The following is a 21,398-nucleotide window of genomic DNA, read 5'->3' on the forward strand; positions in this document are numbered from 1 at the left end:
ACAGAGAAACGATTCATTTCATAACTATCCTAATGGGCAGCCTAATGACTTTCATTTACCTCTCATAAGGACTTTTTATGCTCAAAAATTTATATACCAGGCCCTATATTTTAGGATTCCCTGGATTGCGAAATGATAAAAAAACCGCTCTGTCACTGTTTTCTTTTGAGTGGAAGTTGAAACTTTAGATATTATTTTGAGTCCTACCGAGGCCGCGTCTCTAACTGATCTATAACAAATTCGAATATTATTATCCCCAGATAATGAAATGCACACTTTATTTTATCAGCGCAGCTTTACAGCTGCGCCGAATCACCAGCTAGTCCAAGCCAATGCATTGATCATCCTTGTTCCATTCCCTCATTAACAGCTTGTAGGCATTTACATTTTCATTAGAATTAAAATAGTTTTACAGTTATGCCATGTTGCTGAGCTTTTGTGTTTGTGTTTTTTTTTCTTCTGTCCTGTCTCTCCTGTAATGTCTGCCCTATGATTTAATTTACTTTATATTCTACTTTCGTAATTAAGAAAACGTTGTATTTTGCGTCGATTCCATGATTTATCCAGAGTATACAAGCACTGCTTTTTAGCAATTTCAATTCGTTAATTCCCATTAATTTTCATCATACAGTCAATCAATGTGTATTCAAGATCATTCGTATTTTTTTATATATTTTATTCTGTGGAAGCAACATGAAGTGAATTGAATTAAGTTGAATTGATTAGAGAAAGAGGAAGAAGAGCCAGATCCATGGTTTCCTGTTGCGTTATACATGTAAATGCATTATTATATATATATATATATATATATATATATATATATATATATATATATAATGAAGAATTCAGTTTCAAAAGGCACATCAATATTGTGAGAAGAAAAAAAATTGACTATCATATTTTAATAGCAAACTCAGACTGGAATGCTTTTCCCCCCTATTATAGGCCTACTGCTATAATAATACAACACTTAAACCACTCTTTATAACAATGCAGGTCCACACATTTATTTTTAATGAATTAATAATCTTTATAGTTCTTGTGGATGTAATACCTTTTGAAATCGAAATTTTACGTACCGGAGATGGATTCAATTTGACGACATGAGATATTTTCGTGGATTTACTTATTCTAGCCATGGCGTTCATGGGGATTTCATGCGAGGTCAAAGGGGCCTAGGTAATTTTCAATGCCCTGCCCCATTTAACAATTAGAAAACCAAAGGGCACATCACCTCCCCCCTTTCCCTTGCTGACCAATACTTTGAATGAATGATTGTCATTGGTCATAAGCATTCAAATAAATTTCTCCCGCTTTAATACTCTGGATCCATCGAGAAGGAGGGGGGTCCATAATGCATTAAACATCCTGTTAACTGTACTAATAGGGGAGGGGTCACAAAGGGAAGGCGCCCCTATACAGGATTATCCAACCAGAGCGCAAGGAAAATTGGACATACCCACTACATTTCCCCAGCTCTTTTTCTTTCCCACGGGCTTTATTTCTCCTCTTCCTTCTACGCCACCCGATTTTTTTCTTCCATTTTTTTTCCATTTCATTCTCATCATGTGATTTTTCTTTCCCTTTCCTCCTTTTTTTTTCTCTCACGGGGTTTTTATCTTGATTTCTTTGGTGATTCTTCTTTGCATTCATTTTTTTTTTTTTTTTTTGGGGGGGGGGGGCTATTTTGCTTTCTGTGATTTCTCCCTTCACGTGTCACTATGTTTCTTTTTCTTCATTTTCTTCACTGAACCTTCGAAAGGAAAAGGGGGAAGGGGAAGCAGCATCTGAATGTGCTGTATTTTCTCAGCAATGTAATCAAATTGGAATTTTCTTATCAGGCTGATAAAATCAAGACGGTCGATGAGTATTAAATATGACCAACTGTACTAAAAACCTATATGAAAATTAGTACCTACCTTTGTGACCTTGTAAACTAAAATGTTAAATTAAAAGAATAAATATGAATCCAGCGCTCGAAGCTTCATGAAACTACTTTCCTGCTCTGGTACTGTACATTATGCACGTATAGAATAGCACAGCATAGGTAAAGCACTATAGGTGTCAACACACAGACAGTGCAGTGAATACATACAGAAGCGGGACCGAGTATGATATGGAGCCATGAATTTCATGTCATAGAAAGTACATTTAACAAAGTATCTTTGCTTTCAAATTAGTTGTCACACACTTAGCTGAGAAGCCATATAAGGCATAGTCCATACCAACAAAGTGCTTGTCCTTGCATAATTTTGGGGACAATTTGTGGCTCAAACTCGATCAATGTATCAAACTCAACACCCTATAACGCACAGTAACTAACAGTAAACGCAGTGCATGGGACTACACAAAAGTCACTTATTTCTCCAGTGTCGCCGCCGTTTCTCATTTGTTCTTGTCCGCTCCTTTTCACCCCTAGTCATTTTCTTGGGAAATTTATGTAATTGAATTTTCCTTCATGTTTCCTCCATTGCTTGATCAAAATGTGATGAGTTTTTTCCAAGATATTTGTCAGAATTGCGTAGTGATTTTAACAGGAAACCAAAAGCCAACTTTTATTGTTTACAGAATAGATCAGTAGACAATGCATGAGGGGTCAAGTCAATGCTGCTCTCTGAATAGTCAATTTCCCTATGATGTCATTGGTGTGGACGCAGTACCTTCTGAAACCGAACTGATTTTTTAGTGTAATTTTTTAATACTTTCTGGTTGGAAATTCAGCTTTTGTTTGTGTAAATATAAAGAGGTCATATGAATTTAAAGTAAAAATGATAAATAAGTAAAGAGACCAACGAGTGAATTTTGATGAAAATGGATGTAGTACCTTTTGCAACAGAGCTCTTCATATATATATATATATATATATATATATATATATATATATATATGTGTGTGTGTGTGTGTGTGTGTGTGTGTGTGATGACGAAAGAGAAAACAGTGCGTGTTTTGAATTATTATACCTCTATTCAAATGTTCCCTCTTTTTTATTGAAAAAAGAGCACGAGTTGAAAAATTGGTCTCCTCCGAGAAAATCGAACCAGGGTCATTAGTCATAGAACGCAATGCCAAATTCAAATTACATACACACACACACACACACGAACACACACATATATATATATATATATATATATATATATATATATATATAACAGCAATAAATAGTTTCTGCTCGGAGTCCTAAGAAAGTATAGATTCACAACAGTAGGTCAATATAAACTCCGTTGGAGACGTAAATTTGACGAATTTTCGCCCATAGGGCTTTGTCAAGTCAATACATTTGACACTTTATTTTGAAGCAGATCAAAATAAAAGATGCGTCGTCACTGTGATGGTAGCGCGTCCATAACAAGATGCGCACATACACAAATAGCGCAAAGGGCGCACATAGACAAATAGCGCACAAGGTAGGACGTCACAAAGAAAACTAGGAAGATAAGGAAAATACAAGAAGCGTACAAAGTAGGACGTCACTAAGAACAAAGAGAAAGCACGTCACAAAGCAAGGAGGTAGAAAATTGCAGATGAGAGAGAGAGAGAGGGAGGGAGAAGGAAACGAAGATAAAAAAGAAGGATTATTCCCTAACGGAGAAAGAACGGAAAGAAACATTCAGTCCATTGGGGTGAAGGCAGCCGAGGCGATAAATTAGTTGCTCTTCTCGTCTGGGCCATTATGACAGGTCGTCATTACACCGATCTTCAGGTGGTTAATGGTGTGCCCGGGCCGGTTGAAGTGCTGGGCCACTGGAAGTCCCGGTGTATTGAGCCTAACTGATCGGAGGTGTTCGGTTGCGCGGTCTGCTAGTCTCCGTTTCGTCTCACCTATGTAGATCTTGTGGCAGGCTGTACAAGTGATCGCGTAGACCACATTCTCAACGGTACAGGTGAACCGATCGCGAACAACCCAGGTGTATTTAGGACCTTTGATGTGTGCTGCCCTATCCACATGGTTACATGTGTTGCACCTTCTCCTTCCACAGGGTTGGGTACCGCATTCCAAATCTGCTTCTGACTGTGCCTGGACCTTCAACCCCGTGTGGAACAAAAGATCCCGTAGACTCCGGTCCTTCTTGTATGCTACGAGAGGAGGCTCTTTGAAGATTTCCTTGGTGGATGCATCTTCCTGTAAGATGTGTGTGTTGTCCATAGTGGTAGAAACGAGCTTTTGCGTTGATGGGTGATATGTCAACACTAGTGGTACTCTGTCGCTGTTACGTTGTCTCCTCGGTTCCAGGGCTTCTTGCCGGCTCAAGCTAGACACTTTTCTTGTCGCCTTCTTGACAACCTGTTCAGGGTAGCCACGCCGCTCAAAGAAACCGGCCATTTCATGCGATTTCTGTTGGAAGTCTTCATCATCACTGCAGAGACAGCGGAGTCTAGTGAGTTGGGAGAACGGTATTGAGCGTTTGTAGCTGGGTGGGTGAGATGATGAGTAGTTCAGATAGCAATGAGCATCAGTAGGCTTGAAGTGTACGCTTGTCTTTATTCGATCTCCTTCTAGGCTGAGTTCAATGTCCAGGAATGCGATCGAGTCAGCGGAAATTGCATGTGTGAATTTCAGTGAGTTATGGGAGTTGTTGAAGTGGTTGATCAGCTCATTCAGGTGTTCGAGGGAGCAGGATGCAACTCCGACGTAGTCGTCGGTGTACCTCTTTAGAAGCAGCGGTTTGGGGCCTTGGAAACTCCTTATAATTTGCTCCTCGATGAAGCCTATGAAAAGGCAGGCGTACGAAGGGCCCATTTTAGTTCCCATGGCAACTCCCTTCTTCTGATGGTAGAAATTTCCATTGAACTGGAAGGTGGAAAGTCCCAGCACTAGCTCCGCAAGACGCAGGATGGTGGTGTCATCTGCCCGGTCAGGAGACGGGAACTTCTGCAAGAAATGCTGTATTGCCTGTAGGCCCTCCTTCTGAGGGATAATAGTGTAGAGAGAAGAAACATCCATGGTAAACAGATATTGGGGGCCTTGTGCTGAGAGCTTCAGAGTTTCAAAGATACGGAGGGCGTCCGAAGAGTCCTTCACGTATGTATCCAGCTGTGCAACAAGAGGGGAGAGTATGCCATCTAGGTACTGGCTTATCAGCTCCGTCGGGCATCCTATGGTAGAAACTATTGGTCTGCCGGGGTTTCCCTCTTTGTGAATTTTAGGAAGAAGGTAGAAGGTTGAAACGCGAGGGGACTTTTGACAAAGGTTCGATGCCGATGATGGGAGAGCGTTACTCCTGATAAGATCAGTAACTGTGTCTTTAACGATCTGGTTATGATCGCTTGTTGGATCCCTGTCTACCTTTTCATAGAAAGTTGGATTGTTTAGTTGACGCTCAGCCTCGGCGATGTATAAGTCACGTCGCCATACGACGACGGCTCCTCCTTTGTCGGCCGGTTTTATGATGTAGTTGGTGTTCTTCCTCAGGGACTTGAGCGCTTTCTCTTCCTTCTCAGTAATGTTGGATCGAGACTGAGTACAGGATGAGTGTACGTTGTTGACATCCATCCTACGCCATTACGAGAAGAAAACACCGGACGATCCCAGGTACGGTTGTGGTGTAGATTTATTACCGCAGCCAAGACGCTTAACACAATTGCCCACCGGAGGGCGTTAGCATTATAAACAACAATGATAATAACATTAACAACAAACAAACATGCTGGCGTGACTTCTTCTTTTCTCCTTTCCTTACAAAGCTCAATACAATACTTCTCTCTGAAGATCCAATTCGGCATGTCAAACAAGATTCTAAGTAATTCTTGGCAACATGTCTACTGCACTGTATAAACAACATCAGTTTATACCTCCAATAAGATGGAGCAAAATATCCTACTCAAACACAAAGAGAGGAAGCTTTATTTATAACATCAACTGACCCTTATAAGCTAATAAATCATCACAATTGAGTAACACTTATAACACATCATCTCTTTTGGCACTGTCAGCTTGATGTTACACATCAACTATCAAAGTCTGTCAAACTGCTGAGCAAGTCAAAAACCAGCTTGTAACAACGAAAAAAAAAGGAACCTATATACATACATAAGTCATGACATTCCCAAACAGGTATTACGAAAGGTCAAACAACAAATAACTTACATATCTACTTATCCTGCAAATATGCAAACATTACAATACTTTTATGCCCTTTTACATAACACATGAGCACTAAGATAAATCATTTTAAATTTGTAACAATCACTACAAACTCTCTTAAACTTTTGTATCAAAATTAATGTTTACTGTACCACTACCATCATTTAACATACATGTACATACCATCTTCACCACCTTCTCTCTTCAATTCCTTTATGAGAGTGTTAGATAATCGAGACAGAAAAACATAACTACCGCCAGAAGATGTGTTCTTCCATCCCTATAAAAGTATCTAACGCTTTAAATCATAGTACGTAGAGACTAAAATCTCCATTGACACACATGTACAGTAGTGAAATCAAACACAGTATACTTAAAATCCATCATTTTGTAGTTTACAAAAATAAACATGATACACGTATGCATGGAAAGAATACACGAAGCTATGACATATGCATGCACTTCATATTACCCATAATACACATCAAAATCACTTCATTAAGCAATTATACACAGACAGCTCCCTGCATAAATAATACAATACTTATGCATATAAAAATTTGCAATAACTACTTTATACTTCTACTACAGAATGGTATACTCTTAGTAAAAACACAGAGTCACACGTGGGAATGCTGGACAAGCATAAACACAGGGTCTATAACTATACTCATATATCAAACCAAATAATGGGTAACTTTAGGCACAACAGAAAAACTGTGTTAGGGAGATATCTTCGTCGCGACGATATGAGACAAAAGAACGTCGCCAATCGTCCCCGACGATCCAAATTTTGGGCCTCATGTGCTCATTACTGCGCTCTTTTTGGCTCATTATAAATATCAACAAAAGATGGTTCCGACGAGTCGGAACGAAGTCGTCTCTTTTCGTCGCGACTAATCAATTAAGGAGGTCTTTTGTCGATCGGCGAAGCGTTTCAGTGATTGTTCAAACGTCGCACATCGTCCCCGACGACTGCGTATTCAACTTGACTAACCGTTTTGTAAAGGTTTTGGTGATGGTTTCGCGTCGCTCATCGTCCCGACGATTGACCATTGAATTTAAATCACCGTTCCGTGGCGAGTTTGTTAATCCATAATTGTTCAAACGTCGCACTTATCGTCTCGACGATTGTCCATTCAACTTGAATCACTGGTCAGAGACGCGTTTAGTAATTGTTAAAGCGTCGCGCATCGTCCCTAGGCTTGCCCATTGAACCTAAATCACCGTTTGGTATGAGTTTGAATCGTCGCACATCGTCCCGACGATTGCTCATTCAATAATAGAAATTGCTTGAAGCTGAGGTGTTTATTTTTTCTAACATCGCGAGTGGTCCCGACGATTGCCCATTGAATTGAAATTGTCGTTCAATGATTGCCACCAGGGTAATTCATCTTCTATGAAGCCTTGCTCTTATGTTTGCCATACTTGTCTGTAAACATTACAAAAACATCGTAACGAGATCCGATGGCTGTCAGACTCCCGAAATTCTTGAATGAATCATGAAAAAAAAAAAAACCGTGATGAACGTACATTATTATCTTTCCACAAGTCCAGAGCTTGAAAGAAAACATCCGGCATTTATTTTATCGTACGGAGTTGAATATCATTGTTATTCATTTCCGAACGTCAAAGCAAATTTCCGACACTTATATTAACATCTTTCAGAGCTGAATGTTATTGCTATTCACTTTCGAACGCATAAGCACATATCTAGCATTTAGATCATCGTACGGAGTTGTATATCATTAGTAGTCATTTCCGAACGTCAAAGCAAACATGCGATATTTATTTAATCACCGTACTGAGTCGAATATTACTGTTATTCATTTCCGAACGCAAAATCGAATTTCTGACATTAATTTTAGCACCGTACGGAGTCGAATATTACCGTTATTCATTTCCAAAAATAAAAACAACATCTGACATTTATTTTAGCATCTTATACGGAGTCGACTGTTACCGCTGTCCATTTCCAAAAGTAAAGGCAAACATCCGACTTTTTTGGTGGCCCGACGTGCGTTTTTGGTGGCCCCGGTCCACCGAGCCACCGTTAGTGTCGAGCCCTGGTGTATACCTCACTAACCTCAGCTTGTTGGGGAAACTTATACTGCCATACGAGGGGAGATGCTTTCATCTCTTCTAGAGAGCTTCCCTATGAGCGAATGAAAATCTTTGTTTGGCATTTTCATTTCTATACTCCATAATCATTCGTTGTTTCCAAACATTGTCATGATGTCGGTATTTCAATATCATAATATTTTTCTTAATGTATTCCATTTTCATTCCTTGACCAAAGTCAGTAAGTCCGCCACAAGTACGGTAATCGCTACGTTTCGCGCAGTGCAATATGTACCGAAGTGCGAAACACGTGGTTATCAAGTTCAATGAAACGCGCCGTCCATGCGTGCCTCTTGTTTGGTTTCGTAGCAGCTCCATGGTTACGGCAAAGACAATAAACGGAGGAGGAACTCCGTATAGTGTTTTTCGTTTACAGTAAACAGTTTACATTCGATACAAATAAATTAATAGTCACGTCTTTTACTGTATGATGATCGCCAAGTCGGGAAGAAGTATCTAGAGGAACTTCTCAGTTGATATGTCCGTTATGTTCATTCTAATTTTCACACGCAGTGGTACGCAGATTTTATGAGTGTGAGATCGAAAGAAGTTTCAATATAAATGTTGCCATGATATTATGTATGCCTACTGTTGTGTAATTGGGTAGGTATAGCTCTTACACTATAAACTTCAGCTTGTTGCAGCGACATCTAGGAAAGCGATATTTTCTTCGGCATTCGGGACCTTTTTTATATTATCATTATTTTTTTTTTTGACACGTGATTCGATTGTAAGTATGAAGCGACGAATAACCCCTTTTGTTTTGTTTTAGTGTTAACATTAATGTGTAATACACCAATACTGTTCAACGTGTGTTTTTTTCACTGTTAAAGAAGCCAAGATAAGGCGACATTTTAATATAATTATGCCGTTCGGTCGGTTTACAGACTGCTTATAACCTGAAATAGTTGCAGTGCGCGCATTTTTTTTTTTTTTTGCCACCTGTTTTCGAAGAAATTTACACTAGAAAGGTTGTCAGCTTTTTTTCTTCTGCCATTATTTCCTCTGATATGATTTGTCGTGGCCATTAAGTTAGTTTCAACTTAAAAGATACGTGTCACGTAGGTCTATTGGTTGCCAGCACGCATTTATCTGACTTGTTGTGCGGTTAAGTCTGTTGTTGTTGTTGTTGTTGTTGTTGTTGTTGTTGTTGTTGTTGTTGTTGTTGTTGTTGTTGTTTTTATCATTCATGGGAGGGGGCAAACAAGAGTGAGAAATGAGGGAGAGGTGAAATCAGAACAAGGAAACATCTGTTCATTTAGCTGTCACTTATGCCAGCAGTAGTAATTGTCATCACCATTGCTATTCAGATCAGTTTTAGTCATATCCTATAACATTCAATACACGACTATCATCATCATGACATGAGAGAGAGAGAGAGAGAGAGAGAGAGAGAGGAAAAAACCGCCACCCGTTCAAGGCCGTATACAAAGCAAACGAATTGCAAAGTAGATCAACCGGGGGGGGGGGGGGGGGGCGTTTCATCAACGAGTTCGTCGGAGGTTTTCACCGACAAATTTGCTATCAGCCAATCAGACGCAAGGATTTCAGTAGCTTTTAACAGTTGTCAGTGTAAATCACTGACAAAAAGTTTCATGAAACGGTCCCCAGGAAGGTGAATTCATGGTACAATATTCCGTATGGCATACCAGCAATACAAACAGACACGTTACTGCAAAATGAATGATAGAACACAGCAAACGAGCAGGCTAGAATCAAACCTCCTTTTGTAGGAAAGTCCAACAAAAGTCTTACAACATACCTGTAATAGGGGGTTCCGCCCCACGTACACAAATTAGCATGTTACAGAACTCAATTTTTGTTACCCTTTGGCAAATTCCAGTCTTTTGCACATGTGGACACACACACACACACACACACACACACACACACACACACACACAACAGAAAATTAGTGCGAACCAGTAGCGCGATGCATAACCTCAGAAATCTTGCTGATATTTCTGAATGAGCGCGGTATTTGCCCCGGCAGTACTTGAACGGTCGGGTTTAGAAACTTGATTGAGTTCTTTTATTCCCATCATTAACAACAGCGTGCTCTCCACACCACTGTGAGGCACAAGGAGCAATAGTTTCATCGATTGGCAATTAGCGGGTTATCTTCTGTACGCGTGAACGGTTGCAAAAAAAAAAGCCCTCAAGTTTCCGAGGGTGGCTGGAGCGTCTGAACCAAAAAGTGTACAATCCTCGCGTTTACGCTCTTTTGTCTGAGAAGTTGGAAAAAAAACCTCGAGTATTGGAGCATGTTCAATAACGCGCTATTTTGCACACGTGAAGGCGGGTATTGATATATCAGACTCAGCAGGGGGGGGGGGGGGGGGGCTGATGAAATCTAGCATTAAAAGAATGAACTACACTGACATACTAAAAATGATAAAACTGGACATGAAGTTCATGACCTCTATCCGAGTGCCTCGGACAGGGGAAGTACTATGCATGTATCTACAAGCTACATTAAAGTAAAGCATAATGATATAATCACAAACGCTGCGATTCGAAGTGTTCTTCTGTTTTGCTTTCAGCAATAACCAAAACTGTATTTTACGCTCGATTCATAGTGGAGCACTAAATAAATCGAGCGTATAATATCAATACTAACTCTTTAAGAAGCAGGTCTGTGATGTCTCTATTTAGTCTGTTGAAGTATGTCATTGATATGATTTTTTTTTTTCTTCAGTCAATTGTGCTCCCCTGACTAAGCTATCAAGAGTATAGCTTTTGTGTTCGGAAACTGGATTCACGCAAAGCATACATTCACCATGTATAGTACAATGCTCCAATATTGATGAAAGCGGTTTCGTGTGTGATACGTATTCCTCTTTCGGGTGAGTGTGCTGTGAAATCCGGTCATTTTGTTTTATTTTCAACTACATCTCCTTATTTTGTAACTGTGGATGAGACTTTATTTCATTTTCTAAATCATGCAGGATGAGCCATACGTTTATTTTTCGGCATAAATAGATAACTCGCCTTTTTGAATGACGAACCTTCGAGTAATTTTTGGATTAACAGATTTGTTACAGCTGCACTGGGATGTCTTCTAAATTATATTTTGAGGCCACTGAGATCAAGATGATCATGCGTAGGCATATATAACTCTCTACACTTTAATGTACATGAAGTTGTTCAATTAAGAAAAATTAACATATTCACTCTTGCTTACAATCCAGCACATTACAACGCATCGCACATTAACCTGCCAATGCCCAATAATCTTGGTCACAGCTCGTTATTCCGAAGGTTCGTTATTCACAAGACTCTGTAGTCCGAAGATTCGTTTTTCCGAAGTTTCGTTATTCCGAATTTCATTTTCGAATTAACGAATCTCCGGAATAACGAACCGTTGGAATAACGCCACAATGTTCGGATTAACGAACCCTTTTTCATTTTCGGATTAACGAACCTCGGTATAGGAAATTTGTGTGTTTCAGATTAATGACCCTTCGGAATAGCGAACCTGGGAATAACGAACAGCACCAATAATCTTATAAAGAGAAAGGATGCCCGATATATACATTAAAAATATTGAGGTATAATTAAGATACAGCATTATGTACATAACAGCAGCAGCAACAACAACAACAACAACAACAAAATTAGGATTGAGTAAGCAGACAAGTTTCAACAATGATTTGAACATAATTTATCAACACTTTCAGCTATACGAATATAGAGAGGGAGTTTATTCCAAAGGGGTGGGGAAATACAGAAAAGGTCCTATATCACCATAGCGGGTATGTGCGGGACCACGTGATAATTGGAGAAAAGAGAGAGAACAGGCTGAAGTGGAGGAGCGGAAGGGAGGTAGGATTAATCCATAATATTTATCTTGTAAACAATAAGGATGATTTTAAAGGTGATACGTTGATGTATGGGGAGCCAGTGGAGGGATTGGATAACTGGAGTAATTTGGTCAGATGTTTTTGTCAGGGTTACAAGCCTTGCAGCTGTATTTTGAATTTTGAATTTGGTGCAATACTCGAAGCAGGGAGACCAACAAGAAGGAAATTGCAGTAGTCAAGATGAGAAGTAACAAATGCGTGAATTAGACGTTCGGTGGAAGACTGCTCCGATAACTTACGGATATTAATAATTTATTTTTACAAATACCCCTGAAGCAGCAGAACGACATGAGTTCTTAATGTGTGTGTTATTCTATTTGTTCGTGTTTTTTTTTAAGTTCAGATGCTTATCTACCATAACTCCTAGATCTCTGACGGACTGGGAGATAAATTTTTGTGAGAAAACTAGCCCGCCTGACAATTCTGATTTAACAGAATTCAATTTCAAATGATTATCGCGAGACCATCGCTTAATATCACCAACACAACTATGAAGTTTGCAGAGCTCTTCGACGTTGGGTATTTGGTAGTATGATTATGTAAATTTGAGTATCGTAAGATATCTTCACGATCTTTCACAAATATTTCTTAAAATAATGATCAATATTGGATGCCCGCATTCTACAGCTGATCTAAATTACAGCGAATTATGTGTCCCGTCAATTGGAAACCTTCACAATACCGCAATTTAACCGTCAAACGCAATAGAAATGCCACAACCTAAGGATTTGAATCCTCGTTCATCATTATGGTTTCTATTAATGAAAAAGAAGGGACAGAACGAAATGAGATTAAGACTTTTATGTTAGTGAAATTGATCACTCTCAGCTGCATATATTTTGAAGGAAAATTAATGATTTCGGACATGTGTTAAAAGCATCGTCGACAGCGCGATGCTGCTCCATTTGGCATGTTTGGTAAAGCCTATTATATCCCCTACTCCATTCCCCCTTTCTTTATGAATTTTGGGGATCACATAATAGGGTACGCGCTCTTTTGAAATGAGTCAAGTCTTAGTTAGGCATGTTACCTTTACAGTGATCACACTAAAGAACCCGATTCCACATCATTCTATCTAATCAGAGAATCGAAAAAGATAGCTTTTCTTATTGATGTTTGTTGATAGACCAAATCAGTGTCTCCGTCCCGTGATTACCTATCAGTGACGTAACAGCGCGAATACTATGCCCATACAACTGCTTGTGTTATCATATATAGGCCTAATCAGTTACACTAAGAAGCTGTCCGTGATGTGTGGTGTTTGCACCAAAATTAGTATGTAAAATTCATACAAATTTTACACTATTAATGGCTTACATGATTTCTTAGCTAGTTGACAAGAGGGATACCCCAACCCACAAGCGAGCGCACCCTCTGCGAGCTGTGTCTAAAACATGTCTCGTTGTGTGTGGTGTTGAATCAGCGTGTCTTATTCGATTCTTCTTGTATTGTTCCGCCAGGATGGTGTCTTTCAAGACAGCTGGACACTGCTTTCATTGTTCCTGGGAAAGGGTCATCTTTGTTTTGACGGTCAAGCGTTTCATTATTATCGTGGTGAACTTCACTAATCGTCCCCACGCTAACGTACAAAGGAAGGAAATGCTTTTATTATGTATCAATGCACGCGTAACACCATCAGTATAGGCCTATAAAACGAAAGTTTGACTCTATGTCCCGAACTGTAGGCCCTGTAATAGCAACTGAAGAGTTTGTTTGCAAAAACCGATAAGTCCATATTTGTCAAATGGAGATATTTGCGATTAAAGGTCAAGAAAAATAAAGAGAATAATAAGAAAAGTTTCGCTTCTTTTGACCATAACTTCAAAAATGTACCTTTATATGTAGTGACCAATATATCATTTAAAAGGTATTATTTTGTACTTAATGACACTACTAATGAGAGACCGTACTTCAAAATCTTCAAAAATGGACTTATCGGTTTTTGCAAACAAACTCTTCAACTATACATGAAGTCAAGTATGGAAACGATGGATTCCCACTGCCAATCAAATCTCTCTCGACAAGGACGCGATCGGAATCAATCTGGATGTGATCGATCTACCTTGATCGACATTGGTTTTGGCTTCCTCCTATACACGATATTTTTTTTTAACACTCTGTCGGACTATAGATCATAACAAGCAGATTTGATCGGCAGTGGAACCCAGCCCTAAGGCGGATTCTTGTTCGAAAAGAAATAGCAGAAAATATCCTACACGACATTCAGCATTGCATATACCGAAAGACAGATAGAGAGGAAAACATCGATAAAGTAGTTCCAATCTAGGATTGAATGGAAGGTATATATATATGTAACTGAATGCCATAAAAAGATAGATAAATAAATAAACAAATACAGCTCCAAAGTTATTCGCTTTGCGACGACCGCCACGTACACAATCTGAAAGTGAAGTTGGCTGTATGATTACATATTGCGCATAATGTCCGTTGGTCTGTCGAGGCGGTTGCTCAACCAAAATACGTAGCATTACGCTCTTAAAAAGAAAAGGGTAAAACAGCGTTTTAAAAGGGGCGAGGAGCGACAGCGTTTTCAAAATGTTGTATTCACCCTTTTTCTAGCTGTATCTAGCACATGCTAACGTTGGATTCAGCTGGATAGATAGGGTGAATGCAACATTACCTTAAAAACGCTGTCACTCCTCAGCCCTTTTAAATGTTGATTTACCCCTTTCTTTTTAAGAGTGTAGGAGGCTAATTTCAATTTCAGATCGAACAGCTAGTCACGAGTTGTTTTGATCGATGCCATGCAATTTGCCGTAATTCGCGATAACTGGTTCGGTTCAAATTTACGAAGGTGATCGGAAATTCTATATTAAGCGTTCTCGTCATCTTGATGCAAGTTGGTACATTGTTTAAGTCCCCATGGGTATGAAAATAGGCCCCACACTAGCGCCTGATTCTCTTTATTCGAGACAGTGTGTATATTGGTATTGTGCCATCATCACACTTGTGCTTGTTTTGTTCAAAACAGACTGTCTTTTTCTCCATCCTTTACAAGTTACTTTCAATACGCAGTAGTTCAAAGGATGTTTTGATATACAGGAAGGTAAACGAGTAATTGCTGTTCGATCACCGCGATCCCCTGACTTTCAGCTAGAGCCGCGTTGGCCAGCACGCAATGCTAAATCCCTCTAACCAAAGATTCTACGGAACAGTATTACCCAGTGATGAAAAAAAATCCAACAAATCTTTATTTCCCGTTTTTTGTTGTTGTTTTTTCTGTCTCAAACACTGTCATTTCTCGTTGTAAAGTTATCTTTCGACATTATTGCAATAGTCGGGTAACGGGAAAACAAAACGTAAGGATTTTGTGTTTGATTCCGCACATATTCTCTTTATTTTACATAATGTATGCAGAGAAAGAAAGAAAGAAAGAAAGAAAGAAAGAAAGAAAGAAAGAAAGAAAGAAAGAAAACGATCCCATACTCGTCTAAAGAAGTTTAAGCTTTTCACGCTGCAACCTACTAGGTGACGTCTATTCGGTGCACATGGCGCTCTCTCAAAATGAGTACTATGTCGCACGTGGAGTTTTCCTGTAATGAGCCAGAGATGAAGGGGATGCACTACTCGGGTCAAATAGGGAAGTTATTTTATGACGGATAATGATTCCTTGGTGTTTTATTTATCTGTTCAGAAAATTTAAGTGTGAAAAGATTAGTAAAAGTGTCCCAAATCACGGTTGCTTTGAGACATTTTTTTTTTCCGTTACAATTTTTTTTTCCAACCATCGACTTGACGGTGCGCTTTGCACCTATTGTTCTTGCCCGATCGTAGCCTTTTGTCAAGGCCCTCTCGCTGTAATGGGCGAGCGAAGCGAGCCCAGCCGACCGCGCCAGCGCGCAACCCCACTCAGCTACATTTGGGCTTTCTTCACCATACAGCGAGAGGGCCTTGACAAAAGGTTAGCCCGATCGAGGCTCCGCTTCCGTTGTAGAGCATAAGATGCTAATGAGCATTGCTCTTGACCCCATTGAAGACAAAAGGCATAGAGCATGCGGCGGCGAGGGCTTTAGAATTGCGCAATACTGATGAATGGATAATCAAGCAGCCATCATCCTTTCTTCGCCATTGATAGCAGGAAGTGACGTAATGGAGCGATGCTGTTGGAGAATCGGCATAAATGTCTGCTACAAGTACTATGTACAAAAAAATTTCAGACCCCCTTTGTGTTCATGTTTTGCCAAAACAAAAGAACCACAGTCAGTGAGACGCTAACTTACTTTATGTCCTATGCAAAATATGGTTACTATAAGTTGAACGTTGAAACTGCCTTTTGCCTCCAGGCTTTTATAATAGCATACAAAGCTTTTATTGTTTGCCTGTATAAAAAAAGGCGGGAATACATGTACACCCTTCTCGCAATCATCCTGATCTGATAACAGAGTGATACGGTTTTTTTTTTTATCTTTCCCCCGACCAAGACCGATGCCATTAAAAAAAAAAAAGATCAATGCCATTAAAATAATGACCAAACAAACAAATAAACAGATCCATGCATATAACGAACAGAATATGCGTGTGTTTCATGTTTGTATAGGTTATCTCTTGATGTATAGTAGACAATTGTTTTTATACCGTTTCCTAATAAGTACCTCTAGCGAAAACCCGACTTTTTTTTTTCTTTTTCTCAAGGAGGAAAGTTAACTTCAACGTAAAGATAGCTTACAGCTACATGCAAATGGGGCAATCATATTTTCGCATTGTCAATTGTAAATTTGTCGGATGACGCTTATAAACGTTTGATGATTTTTGTCTCCTAAGGCATTTTGGTTATGATTACAGACGTATCTATTTACAAGACATAAGTGATGGTTTAAAGAATTGATCTTCAATTTAGCAAGGATTAGTCTTATAAAGTCATGAGTTCCCTTTACCCATCATGGTTAATGGAACTGCGACATCGTTGAGGTAACCACACCTTTCAATTTTCATAGTTCAAACCTAAATCGTAACATAATCAAAACACAAGCAAAATATCTCAAAATGCTCAGAGGATGGCATGAATCAAAACTTTTTACGGAGATTGGATATGGCAATCTTTATTGACCTATATTTAATACAAGTTTTCCACAGCTATAATTTCCGCCTATGATAGCATTCTGATGATTTCGATTGCGTTTTGAACTCGTACCGAGCTATACTATCGAAACAGCTTTGACCTTTATACATGTAGTTCAATATGAACGAGTGTTTCGTACTCATAACCAACGTTCGTAATCGTAACCACACAGTAACAAATCAAATTAATATTGAGTAACGACTATCTTTATACATAGGCTGCCTGACTGATCACATGGTTTGACTACTAATTCAAGCAGGCTGAAAATAAAAGAAGAATAAATACACTTTTAATAATGATACGATGCTTTACAGCGTATTCACAGTATAATGTTTGCTTGCGTTTCTGTGTGCAATACGGACGGAAAATAAAATGCAGATGGATGCTATTAAATGCTAACACCCAACGCATCCAAATGTTTTTGAAATACATATTATTGTTTTACTATACTGTTTGAAACGTCGAATTTGCGAGTCCTTTAAAGGGTTACTACTCATATTATCAGGCAAAATAAAAGTATTAGGATTTTGATTTGCTCGCAAGACTAACGATGCTATGGCGATCGTTCGCAGCAGTGACAATCCGCTTCAATAGATCTATTCAATTATTCTGTTTTCATTGAAAGAGGAAGGAGAAGTCAACTTTAAACTTCATTAGTTTTCTCGCCTTTTAAACATGTTTTCATGTATCATGCGTGGTATCCCTATTCCTTCTCATATAGTGCGTGAGATGGAGCGTGAACGCCGTCGCTAAGCAGGACTGCTATAGCGTTTCGTCCGAGAAAAGAAAAAGGTTGTAAGCTTCTCTCATATACAATTCAATGGTACCCGGCAGTTTCTTTTTGAATGGACTCCTATATAATACTAGCTACTTTCAGGAGATTAAGATGGCCACGCGCTTAACGTTTCACATAATAAAAGAACCTTCTTCATCCCCATCCCGACAATAGAAAGCGTCGCCTAAGCAACCACATCCTGTGTACCACCGATGCTTTTCGTCCCGTCTCTTTCGCGTATACTACTGGGAATGTCTAGACCATAAAGTCTTTATAGATCCGAGCATGAATCATAAGAGGGCTTGCTCCAGTCGATTTGAGCGACATCATTAGTCGTCTTTAAGATGACAATAGCCTTTCAAACACAAAGTTCAAAACTGATGCGCCCCTCTAGCCCGAAATAACTATCATTCTCATATTCTATATAGACACTGAGGTGTCCACCGGGTACAAAAAAGAGGGAAATTTGGTTCTTGCATAAAAATGGGCAAATGGTGCAATTCTAAGCATACTAATTCTTAGTTGTAAACTTACTAGACATTTGATAGAATGCATGGTACTGAAAAAAAAGCATGTTGAATATGTTTAATGTAACAAACCGTTGTCAAGAATAACTCTATTTAATATCTAAAGTCAAGAATAACTCTATTTAACATCTAAAATGGCGCATGTCCATTTTGATACATGATATATATACTGAAAGTTAACGTAAAAGACGAAAATCGCAAAACTATAATTAAAGATTACAGGTAACAGTGTATCGTATAAGACTCGATAACGTATTATGATAACATCCATAAGTCGGCTTTCATTGTACACTATTCCGCTGCTATCAAAAAGAAACTATCTAAACATATAAAAAAGTACAGCCTCAGTATTGCAGTTTCATCAAATCAATGTGCTACATGATGATAAACTGTCCGCATTTTTTTTTTCGAGGGGCAGAGAAGTATATTCAAGGACTGGTGTTAAGCATGAAATAGTATAATTGGTTGAGATGAGGATTCAGCTATTAGCCTTTTTACAGATACAACGTACTTTGAAAAGAAAGAAATATTAAAGAGCATACAATTCTGACAGGAAATCGAATTTCATTTGGTGACGATCGGTTCTGAAATGGTAGAGATATCCAGAAACAAAGTGAAACATATAGCGATCCTTGTAAAAGGCGGGCACCTATATCTCAGCCATTTCAAATCGCACTTCTCTTTGGGTTTTGGATTCACGATGAGCCCTTCCTGTCATACTAAAAAAAATAATCATTGTCTGATTATGTCAATTACTATCGCAGTATTTCAAAGTGAAATGAATATCCCTACTAACTAGTTACTACCTGTAAAAGTGGAAATTTTCGCTGTGTTGAAATTTTCGCGAATTTCGCGCAACCAGAAACTAGCGTGAAAATAAAAGCACGTGAATATTTTTTGCTTGCTGTATGTTCCTGTGCGTGATGTCTTTATTCCGCGGAATTAAAAACACGCGAATCTCTTCTTACCCGGCCAAACGCGAAAAATAAGTCGCGCGAAAATATCCACTTTTGCAGTAGTACATGACAGAAACATAATGATGTCTTGAAATTTGTTGTGAAGATGAGAGATGAATGTTACAAAGAGATAGGAGGTAGAACATATCCTAACCGATATCCTAACCGATATCCTAACCGATGATATTGTAGCAATAGCACCCCCCCCCAAAAAAAAAAACAAAAAAAAACGCAATAATCATAACAATAACAATAACGATAATAATGATGATAATTGCAAAAAAGTATTCTCTATTTAGAGTAGCCTCTTCAATGCTATCAGTGCTCTAGCTATCAGAGGGCCCGCCTGACATTATTGCCCTATATAGAGTTGCTATAGGACGGAATAGGACGTAATCGCTGCGGGGAGGGAATTGAACTCGGGTCCTTCGACTGGGAGTCGTGAAGCTTAAATATCCACCGTGCCACGGCGCCCTCGCCCCCCCCCCCCAAAAAAAAAAAAAAAAAAAGAAGAAGAAAACAATGTTATTTGGCATAAAACAGTCATGATTATGCTTGATTTTTATGGTTCATCCCTGCAATACTGAAGACTTGCGATTCTTAATATCATTAAAGTATCCGTGGCATAAATAATTATGCTTATTGTCGCTGGCATTCAATGCATATAGTGTAGGCAAGAACTTCCACTCGCATGCTAATCTCTTGGTTCTCGGGAAATTTGCAAAATTATCATGCACGCAATTATTCCTCGTTTTACAGCAAAACCTTGTGTTCGCATGTTGCAACTTAAGCGGAAAAACAATACAAAACCAAAGGCAAGGTTAAACTTCGTCTTCTTTACGCATCATTCTTAGGATGATCACTGACATGACAATTTTGTGTGTCCACCGCTTCAGAAAGATTAACTGTCTTATAATTTGATCGACATTGTGGGATTAACATCTGCAGGAAGAGAACCTGAAGCATATTCCAAAATTCGGTTCAAATATATTAGGCGCCAAATCTTCAAATTTCATTCTATGTTGACGAATTCATATACACGGACGAAAGGAGAATGGTTAGCAATGTATACAAATTTCCGTCAAACTTCCAATGGCCCATTTGAAATATTATGCAACATGTAGGTTAGTTGTCAGATCATCAAGTGATCAGCAACAGTGTGAATACCGCTGTCCCAGCGTGTAGTCATCACAACAAGCAAGAATAGCTTTTTCGTATAATGTACAAGCACGTCAACAGTACGCGGCAGTTTCTTTTTGAATGGACTCCCGCTATCTACTTTCAGGAGATTAAGTTTGCTACGCTGAACGTTTCACGTTTCATAAAAGAACCTTCTTCATCCCCATCCGGACAATAGAAAGCGTCGCCTACATCATCATCCCCATCCCGACAATAGAAAGCGTCGCCTAAGCAACCACATCCTGTGTACCACCGATGTTGTTGTTGTTGTTCTTTTAGTTTTGTGGAGCTCTCTGCCGGGTGTGCCGGGTGGGTAATTTACTCCAAAAAATATATTCAATTTAAATATACACTTAAATTCAATTATAAAAACCTACACTACTTCTAATTATTTACAAAATGTAATAATAATAATAATAATAATAATAATAATAATAATAATAATAATAATAATAATAATGATAATGATAATAATAATAATAATAATAATAATAATAATAATGATAATAATAATAACAATAATAATAGTAATAATAATATACATATATATATATATATATATAGAGAGAGAGAGAGAGAGAGAGATAGATATATATATATAGATATGTATGAATATTTACAAACGAGATATTTACAGAGAAAAAAAGGGGACACGTTTTAAGAAAATATATCGCCTGCCTATACTCCTGCACCGACATGCAGGGTTACGCCGTTCCCGTCGGCAAGCAGGTAGAGGACTCGCCCGCCGACGCCGGTGAAGTCTCGGCCTTTCCCGGGGGCAGGCGCCTCTAGTGTTAGCCTTTATGATAGGC

General features: G+C 38.8%; 1 protein-coding gene across 1 annotated transcript; it reads right to left on the bottom strand.

Annotated features, from left to right (window-relative positions):
• Positions 1–3,646: 3,646 nt before the first annotated feature.
• On the bottom strand, positions 3,647–5,494 carry LOC140227413 (uncharacterized). The gene has a single exon (XM_072307820.1). It carries the CDS (start codon positions 5,492–5,494, stop codon positions 3,647–3,649), a length of 1,848 nt encoding a protein of 615 aa, XP_072163921.1.
• Positions 5,495–21,398: the final 15,904 nt, after the last annotated feature.

Source organism: Diadema setosum, chromosome 4, assembly GCF_964275005.1.
Source record: "Diadema setosum chromosome 4, eeDiaSeto1, whole genome shotgun sequence".
NCBI lineage: Eukaryota > Metazoa > Echinodermata > Echinoidea > Diadematoida > Diadematidae > Diadema > Diadema setosum.